General features: G+C 46.0%; 1 protein-coding gene across 3 annotated transcripts in view; it reads right to left on the bottom strand.

Moving 5' to 3' along the window:
- KIAA0930 (KIAA0930 ortholog) overlaps positions 1-9,152 on the bottom strand; it is a 40,715-nt gene extending 31,563 nt beyond the window's left edge. For all 3 annotated transcript variants that reach the window (XR_010430507.1, XM_064654054.1, XM_064654055.1), the window contains exon 1: positions 8,726-9,152. Coding sequence is in view for 2 of the 3 variants with exons in the window: in XM_064654054.1 (XP_064510124.1) it covers positions 8,726-9,146 (421 nt within the window). In the remaining variant the exon portion in view is untranslated. The remainder of the gene's footprint in view (positions 1-8,725) is intronic.
- Between the last annotated feature and the right edge of the window lie 7,124 nt (positions 9,153-16,276).

Genomic DNA, 16,276 nt, shown 5'->3' with positions numbered 1-16,276 from the left:
CCAGTCCTTAGGGCAGAGCAAGTACTGCAGAGCTGCTGTTCTACTTCATAGACAGAGGTTTAGTCTGCCATTAACATCTGAGCCACTGCAAACATGCCATTCCTTTCCACAGGTAACCAGCATCACTGCTCCACCTTCCCCCCCCATGGACAGACCTGCACAGCTCCCAGTCCCTGCAGACCTGCAGGCCTGTCCATGGGTGTTAGAGAGTGACCTGGCCCAGGAAACACGACATTGGCCTAAAGAGTTACGGGATTTCCTCACTTTTGGGCTCCAACCTGCAACGTGGCCATGCTTTGATACTTCAGCTCTGGTTCTTCTGCACTCCCGCCCTGAGTCTCTGTCCCACCCACCACAGGACCCTCAACAGGCAATCTCTCCAGGCCAAAAAGAGTTACAGAAAATAGTTTCTAAACAACCACAAACGGTCACAATCTTCCTCTGCTGAGAAATCACTTCTTCTGTCTCTCATGACACTTAAAAGGCCTCATGCAGGAACATGTGAGTGGAGAAAGAAAGGTCTTCTTTAGAAAACTCCTCAGCACAAGCACCACGAGGAAATGTCTTTCTCTGCCTTTCCCCACCACTGGGCTTATGAACAACTTCCCCTGGGATTTTGATTACATAGTTTACTGTTCCAATACAGCTTTGAAGTAAAGAATATAATAATATATTATTATATATATAATATTCTTCTATTCAATCATCAGAGCACTGAGGCAGAAATCTCGCACTTGAAGAGACACATCAAGGCTTCAGACACAGCCACAGCAACTCCAATTTCCCCAGTCCTTTTGTTTTCTGTCAATTTTAGGACATTAAAAACCTCAGGGGGACTGTGGGTCCCTGTCTCCAGCAAGCATCAGGTGGGTGACAGCAACACTTGGCACAAGTTTGGTGCCAGTAGGGCAGGTGGTGCTGCTGGCCATGGCACAGGGAGGGACAGGGGACAGCACAGCTTCCAGAAACGGGACACCAGCCTGCTCCAAGTGCTCCAGTGAGCTGGCCTGACAGCTGTTGAACAGAAGAAAGTGAATTATTCTGATCCTGGAACATTTTAAAGCACCTGCATCCCCAAAGCACCTGACACAAACCTTTAAATCTTTGTTCCTTTGTTAACTGAAAGGAAAAAAAACCACTTATGAAACACAATCCAGAATGAATCTGCAGAGTCGATGAACTCAGCATAACATAATCTATGCTTGTAATATTGAAGAGGGTGAAATCAGTTCCCCTTCATTCATGTAAAACATGGCCAACTAACAATTCACATGATGTGGTGACTACTCATCCTTGGTATGAGGAACACGGCTCATCTATTTGCATCTTCATTATTTAGGCAGAATTAAACTACTCACTAAAACCAAGGGGAAAAACAAAGCACTTAAACATTCCTACAACGTATATAAAAAGCTGGATCATCATCATTCAGGAAAGTGTCTGGGTTTACAGAGCTTTATCTCCAAGGTGTCCCGTGATGAGCCTTCTTTTTGCTCCTGAAAGGATGAGATCAGGCCACCACTAAGATGGAGTGACCCTCATGAGGCAGTAAACTCATGTCCTCAGGATTAAGTATTTCAATCCGACTGAACACCTTGTGCATTATTATGGGGCACTGAGTTTTATGGAAATGTGAAACCCACCTCCCAGGGTCCTTTAAGGCAGGTAAGTAAACATGTTCCTTATTGAAAATACAGTGTTGCTGGACATTCAAGTTCTCTTGTATCTGTGCTCCAGCAAAGCAGAGGAATAAATTTACAATGAAATCTTTCACAGATCTTAGCAGAATACTATAAATCCATTTCAAAACACTTCCCTCATCTGGATGATGTTCCACCCTCATCTGGATTATGTTCCACCATCTCCAGGCAATTAAATCAAGCTCTTCATAGTGCAGAGACAGCTCAAACTTCACTGGCATTTGAATCCATCTGTCAAGTTGTTGCTGCTCACAGGAAGCCCTGTGAGACAGGACCAAGGACTCCCAAGGCACTTCTCCCTTCCATCCAAGCTTGGCAGTCAGACACACAGACACTGGAGCTATATCCCAGTTACTGCCAGACACAGATCATCACAAGTAATCACCTTCCACATCCATTTGCCCAAGGGAAACCCCACCCAAGTGTTCACTGATATTCCTACAGAAGACCCTACACACTGCAATCCCAACAAACTGCCAGAGTGGGAACTACACCTAATGCATACTTCCTGACCTTTGGGATCCAGGCATGGAGGCAGCCTTGGGCAATTCCTGACACAGGACCTCTGTGTGGCTGCTTACAAAGAGCTGGGCCATTATTGAGCCATAAAGATTTTCATCATCCCAACAGCAACAGCAAAGCCAGGGACAGTCTCAGCCCGACCCACTGAGCACATCCAGAGGGTCCCACGACGTATTTCCCACGAGGGAAACCAGACAGTACAACAGGTTGGGTCACCTCAAATGCACTTCTGCACATCCACAGCACGCTGGCGTACCTGGAAACACCTGCAATGCTTCAAATTTGGTCCTAATGTGAAGGACTGTTGATTGCCTGCCATGAGCTTTGCTTTCTGACTTAAGAAAGACAATTATGCAATATTCTGAAACACCAAATGCAGCCTAAATACCAGCACCAGTGGCTGTTTCCTCACTCTGCCCCAAAAGGAATTGCTCTTCATGTCACAACACACTACCTGCCTGCAAAATTCACCTAAAGGGATTTAACTGGTGACCCCAAGCAAATATGTCTAAGGAACACCCAGATACAGAATGTTACTGTTTTCAGGATTCAATTTCTGCACAGTACTAGTACACAGTCTGAACTAGAGAACAGGCAAACCAAAATAACAACAACTTCACTTTTAAAGCCTTGTTTCTAAAACAAGATTGCAGAAAACCCAGTCAGTTTTCACATGCGGTATTCATGCCTTAAACAGTAAGAATTCAGGGGAAAAAAATCACTTAGGACTGTTGCTGGATCCGACTGAGGGACCAGAAGTGCTGCTGCAGTGTGCCCAGGCCACCACAGCTCCTCCCCAGCAGCAGCATGATGCTGTGTCTGCTGTTCCCATATCCTGACTGCACTGTATTTCCTGCCCAGAGAAAGGTAATCAATACACTCTTTGGGATCACACACACCAACAGGGCAACCTTGCTTCCCTGACATTCACCCAGCTGAGCCCCAGGGGCTGCAAACAGACCAAAAGCAGCTTGTTTCACACACTTTTGAGCACTGGCTGAAGAAAGCAGCTTCACTATTCAGTGGGCTGGGCTCCTGACACCACCAATTGATTCTGTCCAAGACTTTCTCCTCCCACCTCATTGGTGGCTTCCTGGTAATACTTTCAATGTCAGTGAGCTGCTACCCTGATCCTACTGAGCCGGTTTGCAAGGAGAAGTAGATGGAACAATCATTACCAGCTACTTAACTGCAGGGGTTTATTTTTCCAGGAGTGTAGCTGGAACACAAGACACCACGTACTTCAACTCTTGAAAAGTTTGCATCCTCTGAGTTTCTGCTGTTCATCAGCACCCTGAACAGTGGTGGTGAGAGGGGGGACATGTTTCATCCTTCAGGAAACTCAATTTCTCATTTCTCAGAACGAATCCACAGACACGCTGTCCAACCTTTAAAAGATCTGTTCTCAACCTCAGAGTTAAGCTGTATCCTAATCCCTAAAACAGACCTCCCATGACAGTTCAACCCAGAACCCAAACTTCCAAACGGACTTACACCTTAGTGCCCTACTCAAGATTTTGCTTGAACAGCAAAACCAGCACCTGGAACTACAGTACTATGGACATAAGAGATGGGTGTTTCCAAGCACCCGGACTGTTCCCATTGCCAGGCTTACAGATTCATAATTTCACCCAGAGAGACTCATTTTCAAAAAACTGGGTATCCAGCACTTCTGCTGGCACGTAAATAATCTTGCCTCCTTCGGCATCTCCAGTCTGACTCTCACAATTTGAACCTGTACACTCCTGAGCAGGACCTGAAAAATCCCATAAAGCTTCATCTCTATTAAAAAGAAAGAACAAACTAATAACCCAACAGCTCAAAAAACAGGTAAAAGCTGTAATAAAGAGTCCATTATGCTATTGATTGTTATTAATGTCTGTCATGCTCCTGACAGAAGCTAAACCTTCCCAGCCAAGTGACAAATCCCCTGGAAACAGGGTTCCATCAGTGGTGAGTGATGGAAGGCCTGACAGGCCATTAGTGACATCAGCATGAACAAGGTTCTAAGGAACAACCAAAACAGAATTTCAAATGAACCACCAGAAAAAAGGTGTTTACCCTGGAGGGCTGCAGCCCTCGAGCTGACCCCAGACTGCCATTCCCCACGATCTGATCCTACCTGGGCTCTCTGAAATACCCTGGGCTTGGCTGTAGGAGTGACAGGATGGGATCCCAGGGCACAGAGCCCCCCTGCCTTGCTGGGATCGAAAGCAAGACAGATCCCTCACCCCACTGCTCCTGCACACGGGGCAGGTGGATAAGCACAGACACATTCCCACCCCATGGCCAAACCCACTGGGTGCCAGAATCTGCTCCTCCTGTGGTTTTTCCTACCCCACCCCATCCAAGCACTCAGCCACACATCAAATGTCTCCGTGCATCCTTGACCCCACAAATCTCTCCCAGACAGTTTTCTCTGCCAGGCAAAAAAAAAAAAAAATCATCTTTCTCCCATACAAATCTGAGGTTCAACACCCAGGGTGAGCTGGGTAAATCACTCTGACTTCAAAGTACCTACTTTAAATCTGATTTAAATAATCTGTTCTGATCTCGCTTTGCATTTGTACTTTCCAGAACTTTTCCTGAAAAGAAATACAGAGTCTTCCTGGCTGGAACATTGTGATTTTTTTTTAGCCTATTAGGAAGCTACTCTATAAACACTGTTTTATTTTACTGTTTATAAGTTACTTAGATTGGTATCTGTTTTTTCCTCTTCAGTATTTGACTATTCATTTTTTTGTGAACATTTCATGTTCATTAGTTGCAAAACACTTTATAAATAGGGCAAAACAACTGCTACAAATATTAAGGTACAAGTAATAAAAACTGTATTTTTAACTGAAATAAAATTGTTATAAATTAAATTGCCTCATTCCAGGGGACATTATCCATAGCTGGTGAATTTGGTTGTATATGTCCCTCAAGTTTTTGTTAGGAAGATGTGATTTTCATACCCTCTTGTTATCCATATATCAAAAGAAAACAAAGCTTCCCTGCTTTTGTGGCTTCTAACCTTTGACTGCACAACTCCCTGAACTAACTCCAGGAAGAACCATGAATGAAGAATATTTTGTGTCTGCAAGAAAGTGACTCCTGTCAAACCAGTTCTGTGCTGCAGCAAGTTCTCTGCAGGCACCTCCGCCTACTCTGTGGCTACACTTTCTTCAAAGTTACAGAAGCAAATAGATCCTTCTTGAATATTATGATTTAATTAAGAGTTACCACACCACGATACAAGTTAAGGCCCGAATGTAGTACTTTCAAATCCAAATTATTAATTCTTCTTTTTAATTCTTCATTTTAACCTCTTTTGCTTTCCAAAAACTTCTTCCACCGTTCATCCTTCTACCCCCGTTTTCCCATGTCATGTTTCCATCATGTTTTCCCCACACTCAGAGGCACGAGCACTTACTGTGTGCCACCTCACCCTCCCCTCTCTCAGGAAGGCTGGAGAATTCCTTCCAGGAGTTATTCATCAAGGTAGTGTGGCCCATGAATCATCCCACACATGACAAGCCCCGAGGTTTGTGCACTGCTGCACAAACAAGTCCAGGAGGATGAACATTCCCCCTCCTGCTGCCCCCACGCCAAGCACTCCCTCCTCCACCCCCCTGTCCTCAGGAATCTCAGGAGTCCCAGAAAACCAAACAGAGGGAACACTTCATGACTGATGAGAGTATTGGGCCTCTCCACGGGCACCTGGGACAGGTTCCCACTACACACCTCAGTGCCTGGCAGCACCAGCTTTCAGCTGCTTTAAGGGAAGCCAGATCCTGCTTTTCAGGATCCCTATTATTTCTTCATCCTTTGCCTGGCTACACATCTCCATTACTGAGCAGCCACAGCTCAAGCAATTGTTCAGATCCACCTATTCCATTTCCTTACTCATTTCCAGCCCCGGTATGAACACAGTCACACCTCCCCCCAGACACACTCTGCTGCACTAAAAGCAGGGCAATTTGTCACTGGAGGACAGAGGGACACAAGAAAATTAAGCATCTGACAACATTACACAGTAGTCTCAGGAAGAGCCAAAAATAAAATCCTCCCAGTTCAGGGCTTTGGCCAAAAGGTAACTCCAGAGCTTTACACAGAGTCTGGCCAAGGGGAGACAGCCCCTCCCCGAGGGGAAATGTTTTGCCAGAGAAATGTTGTAACCAACAGCATTTCACAGGGAGCACTCCGTGCACAACACCAGGGCAGTGCTCTGCCCAGCTGGTGACACCCACATCCAGCAGATGCTGAGACACATCACCCCTCCCAGCCTGCTGAGGAGTCACACCAGGCGTGATTTTGAAGCACAATGTCAGACTGGTTGCATTTTCTACATGATACAAACAGGACATTACAGAAAATCCCACGCAAGGGGATTTACATTTCTGGACAAGGCCTGTCCAAATGCTTACGTGCTTTTCCTGAAACAAAGCAATTCCTCTCACCCAAACCCAGTGTCAGCAAAACCAGCAATTTCTTTCTTCAATGGGGCTTAAAGGAAACACACAGAAGGAGAGTGAGTCTCATTTTATCCTTGAGGAGTTAGCAGCACTCAGGGAAAAGCCACCATGGGAGGCTTTGACAGCTGATTTGAAGGCAACTCGGAAAAAACTCACAACAGGTTTCACCTGCAACAGCATTCCCTAGTGCAGAGCAGACATGCATTAATTTAAGCCACAGAATTACACCTGATAACCTTCTGTTCATGTACAGCTCCTGCTGAGCACCACTCCAAAAGCTCAGTGTTCTCCCTCAGAGAGGTATTTAAACTCTTTACTAGCCCAGTAACAAATCACAGTGCAGGGGAAAGAGCTCTCATTGCCTGGGAGTGGCAGTACTGGAGACCAGGGAACACGCAGCACACCAGAGAATGCACATTTCCCCACGGGGACAGACACACGGGGACAGACACACAGCCAGGACCAGCCCCTCAGTGCCACAACCGAGGCAGTTCTCCTGAGGCTTTCAGGACTTCACCTGGCAGAAGAGAGGTACAGCACTGTCCTATTCCTTGTGTGATCATCCCAAAGTTACACAGCAGGACTCCCCACCGTGGGCTGTTATGGATGTGTGTTGAAACACAAGCAGAGAGGGAGTATTTGTATGGTCTTACCAGCCACCACAGTTTTTGGCTTTTCCAATTTCAACAAAAGAAAGTGATGGTGGTTTTCCTGCTCCCGGGAATCTTTGCTTCCATCCAGACGTGATATGGCCAAACATGCCCAACAACAGCTTTCCAATGAATGCAATCTCACAGGTATTTAGACTTTGTGGGCTTTTCCCCCTGTTTTGTTTACAGTTTCTTTACCACAACACTTTATTTCTCCCTGTAATGTTTTGACACTACACTAAAGCAGATCCAATTCCATTAGAAAAAAGCATAAAGAATCAAGAATCATCTCTCTTTGTCCACACGAGCTTTGGCTCTGTGGCAAAGCAAAAAGAAAGAACAGAGAGCCCATTCCTCCCCAGGGAGACCGCAGCAAGCACTGGCAGATAACAGTGCATAGAGGTCAGGCAGAGAACCAGAGATTCCCCATGCCAATCCACATCCCACAGCCAATAAAACCTCAATAAAAACTTCTTCTGAGCTTTTAACAAAGACACAGAAACAGAGGAGACTTTTAGGGCCTTATAAATGAGCTGAGGAGGGAGAAGCCATTAATAAAGGCCCCATGGAAGAAACAAGAGAAGTGCTGCACATCAGTGTTCATCATTTCCAGCCCTGCCCATGCAAGGACTTCTGGGCATCCACCCCTTTGGAGCACAGGTCCAGTTCTAGATATACAATAGTTTTGAATAAGGTAGATAGAAGTTCTGGATGTGAGGAATGATTTCTATGATCTCTATTGCTGCACATAAAAATGAATAATTTCTATCCATTACCCTGGCCAAAAGAGTTTCCTGATGCAAAGTGTTTTGGTTCAGGAGTTGGTGTACCAAAAGTGGACTGAATTTCAACCTCAAACTTCTATTTTACAGAGCACAAGCTTTGCCAAAAGCCAAATAAAGCCACGCCACGTGACACGTACATCGAGAAATGTACATGGACCAGATGTAAATAAACAAGGCGGTAAATAAATAAAACCTCCGCGGTTTACAAAACGGACTGACCAGCAAGAGCCACAACGTTCTGTGCTTACTAGACCATGGCAAGCGGCGTGAAGTCATTTACTCAGAGGAGGGAGGCGTCAGACTCAGAATCTCCAGAGAGCGTTTGCAAGGGAGAGCACCGGCGAGAGGCACCGGGAATCGCTCTGCCTGCATCCCAAAACAGGCGATGCGCAGCCTACACCGAAACCCCACCACACGGGCTGATGCGCGCCGTGCCTCCTGACCGTATTCCTCCAAGGGCATTTCAGACAATGGAGCCGGGAGGGAGCCCGGGAGGCTCCCGGGGGTTCGGGAGGCAGGCGGGTCCCCGCCCTCGCCCCTGCACACAACAGGTCCCGCCGCGGGCACCCCGGGCCGTGCCCCGGGGGTCCCCCCGGCCCCGCCCGACTCACCGAGGCCGCTGATGTCGTGGCGGAGCCCGGCGCGGCTCCGCTCCTCCGCTATCGCCCGCAGCATGTGCCGCAGGGAGCGGTCGGGCTCGCCGTCCGCCTCCCCGTCCCTCCGGGCGCAGGCCATGCCGCCGATGAGCTCATGGCAGGCCGCCCGCCCAGGCGGCTCCCGCCCGCCCGGCACGGCCCCGGCCGGCAGCGCGCCCGGACCCGCCGCCAGCGCCGCTCCGCCAGGGAATTCCCCGGGAGCCGCCGCCCCAGCGCCGGCACGGCGCGATCGCTCCGCCGGCGCTGCCCCGCCGCTCCCCCGCTTCCTGCAACAGCGGCCGCGGGAGGGAACGGCGCCGGGAATCGCCCGGGCACGCCCAGGAGGCGGGTCTGCACACCCGTCATCCCGGGACAGCCCATCCCGCATCCCTGACATCACCCGTCATCCCGGGATAACACACCCTGCATCCCTGACATCACCCGTCATCCCGGGACAGCCCATCCCGCATCCCTGACATCACCCGTCACCCCGGGACAGCCCATCCCGCATCCCTGACATCACCCGTCATCCTGGGATAACACCTCCTGCATCCCTGACATCACCCGTCATCCCGGGACAGCCCATCCCGCATCCCTGACATCACCCGTCATCCCGGGACAGCCCATCCCGCATCCCTGACATCACCCGTCATCCCGGGACAGCCCATCCCGCATCCCTGACATCACCCGTCATCCCGGGACAGCCCATCCCGCATCCCTGACATCACCCGTCATCCCGGGACAGCCCACCCCGCATCCCTGACTATCAACCATCCTGGACAACCCGTCCAGCTCAGAAATGAAGGATTTTCTAAGCACAGCTGGACAGCAATACAACCACCTGCTCAGTTCTCCTGCAGACAATTGGCTCAACACTCCCTGTTTATAGGATTGCCTTGTGCTCTCCTGTAATAAACACTGTAAGGTGAGGCAGCCTCTTCTCTCTGAAGCCCCATTTGAAACTTAGCAGGCCTTGCAGGTGGTGGGAAGGAGCAAAGGGGACAGAGGACTTGAGACTTGTCATCTTTTGAGAGCTGGGCTTTTTGCTATGGCTTAATAGGAAGGAAAAGTTTTCAAATACTGCATGGCCATTGTCCAAAATAGCATACATTTACCCCATATTTCCAATTTCAGTTTCATGTCAACTTCTGACACTGATAAACTAACAATCTCTCACCCATAAACTAATAATCAGACACTCATTTCCCATAACATGGGTACAGACAAGAGTATTTTCTGTGAAAGGCCCCTATGCTGACTGACACAGGAGACAGATTTGAAGTCAACACAGCGTTTTGCTAGTAAAATATCTAGTATTTTCCACAAAGCAATGGAAAATGGGGTCATACAATCTCAGGACTGAAGCACCTCTTCCATTGTTAAAACTGATAGTTCTCTTTTTCAGAGAAAATGGAGCTTTGCAGTCACTTGCTGGCCCTATAAATGCATTCTTGAGAGTTATTTATGCCAGGGGTAATGAAAAGTTATTCCTGCCCTTACTCAGCCCCCAGCCCTGCCTTCAGCTTTCTCTGGCTTCTACCAAAACACAAAGACAAGCTCCTCAGCTGTTTTCTTTCCTGCAGGCTCCCCTAGCCGAATAGTCTGCCTAGCAGATCACAGCTCTTGATCAGAAAACAGGGGAGATGAAGTTTGCCTTCTTAAAGGGGCTATTGATTAAGCACCATCAGGATCAGTTAGAAATCTGGAACACTGATCGATTTTGGTTATTAAAGATCCCATGGCACATTTTAGAACAACAAACCACTCTGTCCAGCCAAGCTCTTGCTGGGGAGGGGGCTTTTTATTTGATCTTTACATATTGCTCCTAGAGCTCTTCTTCATGGGTGCTTAGAACCATGCTGTCACTATAACCATCTGGCTTTATGTTGTGAGGTGTGTCTTCTGCACCAGGCAATAGCAGCCAGCTTTGCTACACAAAAGACAAGCAAGTTATTTATACATGGCTGTATTTTCCTTCCTGTATTTATTTTAGCAGCAGCTAATAGTGAAAGCCCGCAGTGCCTGCTGATAGGACCACATGGGGTGTGAATATCTAACAGTGAAAATGAGTTTTCAAGTTAGCAGATATGGGCTCATTGAATGTGTTTCCATGTCTGCCTGATGGATGAGTCCTATGCTACACCTGCCTGACAGTCCTGCCCCTGCCAAAGCTGGGTGGCTACTGAGGGCTTGTCAGAGACCAGTGCTACTTGTGTGCCCTGAGCTCTGTATGTGCACAAACTCCTGCAGGAACACACTTTGGAATTCTGAGGCTTTGCAAGTTCTATCCAACCTGTTACAAGCACGCAAAGTAGCCTCTTCTATTTCATGGCTTTCCTTAGTGATAATAAGAAATTAAGATTAATAACAGCTATATGTGGCAAATGAATGTTATATCTAGCTTAAAGACACAGGGTGTGAAATGAAGTTTTGTGCTGAAGAGATTAAGCAAATTAAAGATTCCAATCCTATTTTAGTCTTAAATTGGTGTATTGCCATCTTCAGCAGCCTGCTGTGTTCTGCTGAAGGCATATCTATGAGTCAGTGGGCCATCCAGGCAGTTTATATGCAAAAATTAATTCTGCAATCTTTCCTTAATTGCCTCCCTAACTGCATCAAGGCGTTCTGACTTAGGACACGGCAGTTTTGGGCCCCCCCTTTATAAACTGTGTTAAATTGGAAGGCTCAAAAGATAATTCAAAATTACTTCTGGAACTTCCTAGTGTTCAGCACAGGCCTAATTTTGCTCCCAGGATTAAACATATGATTAAAGTTACTGGAAATTCTATCTACAGTATGTTACAAGATTCTTTTTTTTCCAGCTAAAATGATCCTTTGCAGTTACACCTCTGAATGCACAGCAGAGTCCTTCAGGTCGTGCAGTTCTGAAGTCAGAGGTGTTCTGCCTGTTCAGCTTTCTTTGGCCCTTCCCCCTTTCCTTGCCCCACCCTGGTCACTGCTATCCCTGCCTCCATCAGTTAACTGCCATGGAATATGCTCAAAGGAGCAAATTAAATCCCAAAACACAGATATAACAGAAACTGCTTCTTCAGAGAAGCGATCAAATCATGCACAGTTTGTAAAGAATGCAGTGATTAAGTCCTTAATTCTTTTTGGGAAAAGATGCGTGACAACTTTCTAAAAATAAACTGATTTTTCAGCAGTAATTTCTAAATAATTCTGTGAGAATTTGGAAATGAGGTTTTTAATTCCCGAATTAGCGTGTACCTTCTGGGCCAAAATCCAATTTGAGTATGAGTAACAACTGTATGAATGCAAGTGGTAATGATGGAATCTTTAATTTTTTTAGAAATATCTAACTGAAAGGGTGTTTGAAAAGCTCACAATTTGGGTAATAGAGTAATTTTATTTAACTGGTTTTAGTGCTATGTTAATTATATTCTATTGCATAATTATGTTAGTATTTCAGTATTAATTTCAATGAACATTGGTTAATATTCTTAATAACAGGCAAAATCAGAAAGAATCTGTGAGCAGAGAGCAAAAGAAATTTCACTCCCCAGAAGCTCTGAAGGCTCAAGGTACTATTAATGTTTAGATGAAAGTACTTGAAACGTTGCCTTTTCCTCTGGAGTCTAAACACAGTTATCTCGTTTGGTCAGAGCTGGGGGGAAAGGAGCCCTGTGAAACAGGGATGTTATTTTGCAGCTGGTTCTGCAGCTGTTACAGTGTGTTGGTGCTGGTTTGGAGCATGAGTCACCACCACATTTTTCTGCAGGCTGAATCAAGGTGAGGTAACCAGCCTTTCTGCACACTGAGCTATGGAGCCCACTCAGTTGTCTCCATGGGATCTTCCTTTCCCACCAGTGGTGAACTGAGAAAATGCAATTAGCTGGGGTAGCTTAAGCTGTGAAAATGGTCTCATCTGTTTAGGGGTTTGTAAAGCATTTATTAGGGCCCAGAGGGGTTATTACTCCTTTCAATAAATGTTTTCATAAATTGGGGGACCTGCTCTTCTTGCAAAAAAAGTGATAGAAATTATACCTGTATGTATTAAACAGGTACCCATCTAGTGAGTTCACAACAATTCGTGGTCACTTCGAATAGTCCTAATTTTGGGCAACCAGCTGAATTACAAACAGTTAACTCCTGAGTTTCAGACTTGGGCACTAAGTCCGTAAGGTGTGACAGACAAGTGGTTTTATCCTGGCCTCAGTGGCACAAGCTGCCTGTCAGTTTGGCTGGCTTATTCTGAGGCAGAAAGACAACTTTTAGGCTAGGTTGCTCTTATAGAACTTCATATTTTTTTCCCATCAGAAGAGTCAAGTCAGTCTTTATGAAGATCGTCTGTGTACAGAGAAAGGAATCTGGAGAGTAGTAGGAGTGTTTCAGCACAGACCCTAATTAATTACACAGGTGTAATTGGTGACAACAAAGGGCAACAGCTTTATGACAGAGCTGGAACAGTGGACTGGGAGGAGAAAGTGTAAGGACTCTTGCATCTTAGTCCCTGATACACCACGTGTCAGCACAAATCACAGTAGCAGGAGTGTTCAGTGACACCCAGCTTCTTTTTGGAGCTCTGGCTTCCCCATCCATGTAAATGTGATGTCACTCATGGAATACTTCCCTGACTGGAAGTATAGGCTGGCCCTTGGAATTTCTCCAGCAGAAGCAGGACATTGAGAGAAAGAAAATGCTTTCCAAAAATAATTCTAAGTTTAGCAGAAGCAAATAGTCAATGTTAAATGAACTAGGTTTGCATGACCTGTCCTCACCTGTCAGCTCTTCCCAGCCTATTGATATGAGCAGGTCTAAGCTAATCCCAGGATTTCCTATCAGCCTGGTATTTACAGCTGGGGCAATGCTAAGCTCAGATTCTCTGAGACAGCTTATCTTCAAGTTTATGCTGCTCATGCAGCCAAACTTCTTGGGGGAGTTGGAGTGGAACTAGTGCTTTTGGGATATATCAAAATGCCTGGGTTTCAATATTTTCACATTCCATTAATGTCCAAGATTGTTCAAAAATGCTATCCTAAATCATGAAACTTAGAGTACTGCAATTGATGGTTGGCTTATCTTTGTTACATTCCTTTGTCTACTGATGTTCCAGAGGAACCTATAAGACAGTGTGATTAAATATCAAGTTAACAACTTTGGTTTAATTTCTTTCTCTTTTCTGTGTCACTCCCTAGGTCTAGAATATGTAATGACTTGTCCAAGGGTTCACCAGTTCAAACTGTAGTGACATGAGTTTAGTTTTCCCTTTTCCTATAGCATGTTGGTAGTTCACACAAACCAGAGGTTGTTTGAAATACAGCAGAGCTTTCCATGGCTGGACGTGATGGTTTTAATTCTGAAGGGTGTACATGTGTTTTCCTACGTTGTTTAGACACTGTCTCCTGTTAAAGGCAATTTATGTGTGTGTAAATCTTAACTGGGCTTGTAGCCTCCTTTAGCAGTGCCTAAAGAATCCCCCAAATGGTGCTTCAGGGGGACTGTGTGTGTTAGAAGTCAAGGCTTCTTTACTGTTTGTAGACAAGCTTACTCTGTAAGGCATTTGGGTCCTGGCAGGAGGAAAGAGTGAGATATTTGAAGGCATGAAGTGTCCAGTGCTCTTCCCTTTAGTGGCAGGTGGTTCCCTGGCCAGCTGCACACTGCCATGCTTTCCCAGGGAATGCTGCTCACACGGGTGCAGGCAGAGCCAGAGGAGATGGTTCCCAGCAGCAGCAGAGTCTCAGGCCATCCACGGTTTCTGGGTGCCCCTCATGTTCTTCCTTAGCCAAATATTTTAGACTATAAAAAGTGCTCCCCAGATCAGGTTAAAAGGTAGAGACATCTGTTAGATTTAGGGAGCTTATGTGTGCTTGTCTCAGGCAGAAGGCTGTGGGATTGCCTCTCCTGATGCAGTGCAATGGAAAAAGAGGCACTTCAGGAGGCGGGATGCCTCTTTCCAGTGAAGAAAGGCTTCCCTTAGCAAATTAAACATAAATAAGCTGAAGAACATCAATTTGAATTTCACAGATCTAATTGCTTATAGAACATTGAGGATTACTTGATGCCATGAATTTAGGCAGAAACTTTTCACTCTTGAAATGTGGATTTGATTGCTAAGGCCAAAAAAAACACTGTATTGCAAACATCCCTTCCTCCTCCACAGCTGTCTCTGCCAATGCACCCAAAGTGTGGTTGTCAGGAAAATCCTTTCTCCAGGCAGTGTTGCACATCAGGAGTGCCAAGTCATGCTGTAATGGCAGCTCTGAGCTGAAGGCTTTCCTGTGCATGCCAACTCTTACACCTAGTCCCAGCTGATTACAGCGACTGCTGAAGTTTGTGAACATCAGATGCCAAATTCACGGAATGATTTCCTGCCTCTCACTAGTTCTTTGTGGAAACATTAAGGGAGCAAAGTGATTTCCTGTCAGGAAGAGCTGATGTCCCTAATGCAAGCACCAAGCCCCTGCAGAGTGCTGGTTTCACAGGCTGGATCTACGTGCCAGGCTCAATCAAGGAAATGGGAAGGCTTGGGAGGTAATTAGTGAGTGTTTCACTCCCTGTCCATGGATGCCTGGCTGGGTGTTAGTTCTGACAAGTGCTTCCATTTGGGAGTGTCATGGACAGCTGCCAGAGTTCCTCTTGAGTGCACTCTGTGTGCAGGGCAAACACACCTGTGAGACTTTGCAGGCAGAAAGGGACAACTCCACTTGTGAGGACCATATTTCTTTGTTAGGCAGCATGAAAAGAAGGAGGGTAATATTCTCAAATGCAACTAAAGGGAAAATGCCATGCAGATATAGCTTTGGATGTTCCAGTATCCCACACAACATCCACAGGCACTAAATTATGCTGGGTCTTATTATTATGCACGTAGAAAGGAAGAGAGTGCCTGTCCTGAGGAGATTAAACACACTAGTTATTGCTTATGCACAAAGCTTTAGAAATTACATGTCAGAAGTCTTTCAGAAGTCACACGTGGCAGCAGTCAAGATAAAGAAACTGTCATAACAAAAGCATCCCAGAGTGCCAGGTCTTTAACTGGGATGTCACCTGACATTTCATCCATAAAAATCTGCCTTCCACGTAGCTGGCTGCAAGCCTCAGCCTTTCTGTCAAACCTGGGTGAATCCTGCAGCCCAGGAGGAGAAGGAACCCTGCTCACAGCTCAGGCTGATAACTCTCAAAATGTTTTTTTTATCACATCTTTATGAGCAAACCAAAGACATAAGACAAGTTTTGAAAGCAAGCAGACATAAAACTTTGTTTTGAAACTCATCCTGGTGTAGAGGAGCCTGGGTCTGCTGCTCCAATGGTCCAGCACTGAGAGGGTTCCATGACACTGAGGGCTAATTGAAAGATTTGTTACTAACTTTATGAAAGGATTTGTTTCTAAACTAAATACAATAATTTTTGGTTATAAAGAGATTTTGGTTTAATACAGCTCTTTGAAAAATATTGGGTCATTGCTTAGACACAAGAACATTTCTGCACAAAAGCAAATATCCTGTGTGCAAAAATATGAAGTAATTTATGTTCTGTTCCTCAGTGGGGTGGAACAGTAGATCTGTT

Source organism: Pseudopipra pipra, chromosome 5, assembly GCF_036250125.1.
Source record: "Pseudopipra pipra isolate bDixPip1 chromosome 5, bDixPip1.hap1, whole genome shotgun sequence".
NCBI lineage: Eukaryota > Metazoa > Chordata > Aves > Passeriformes > Pipridae > Pseudopipra > Pseudopipra pipra.
The sequence above is the reverse complement of the archived record's forward strand: the minus strand, read 5'-3'. Positions and strand labels throughout refer to the sequence as shown.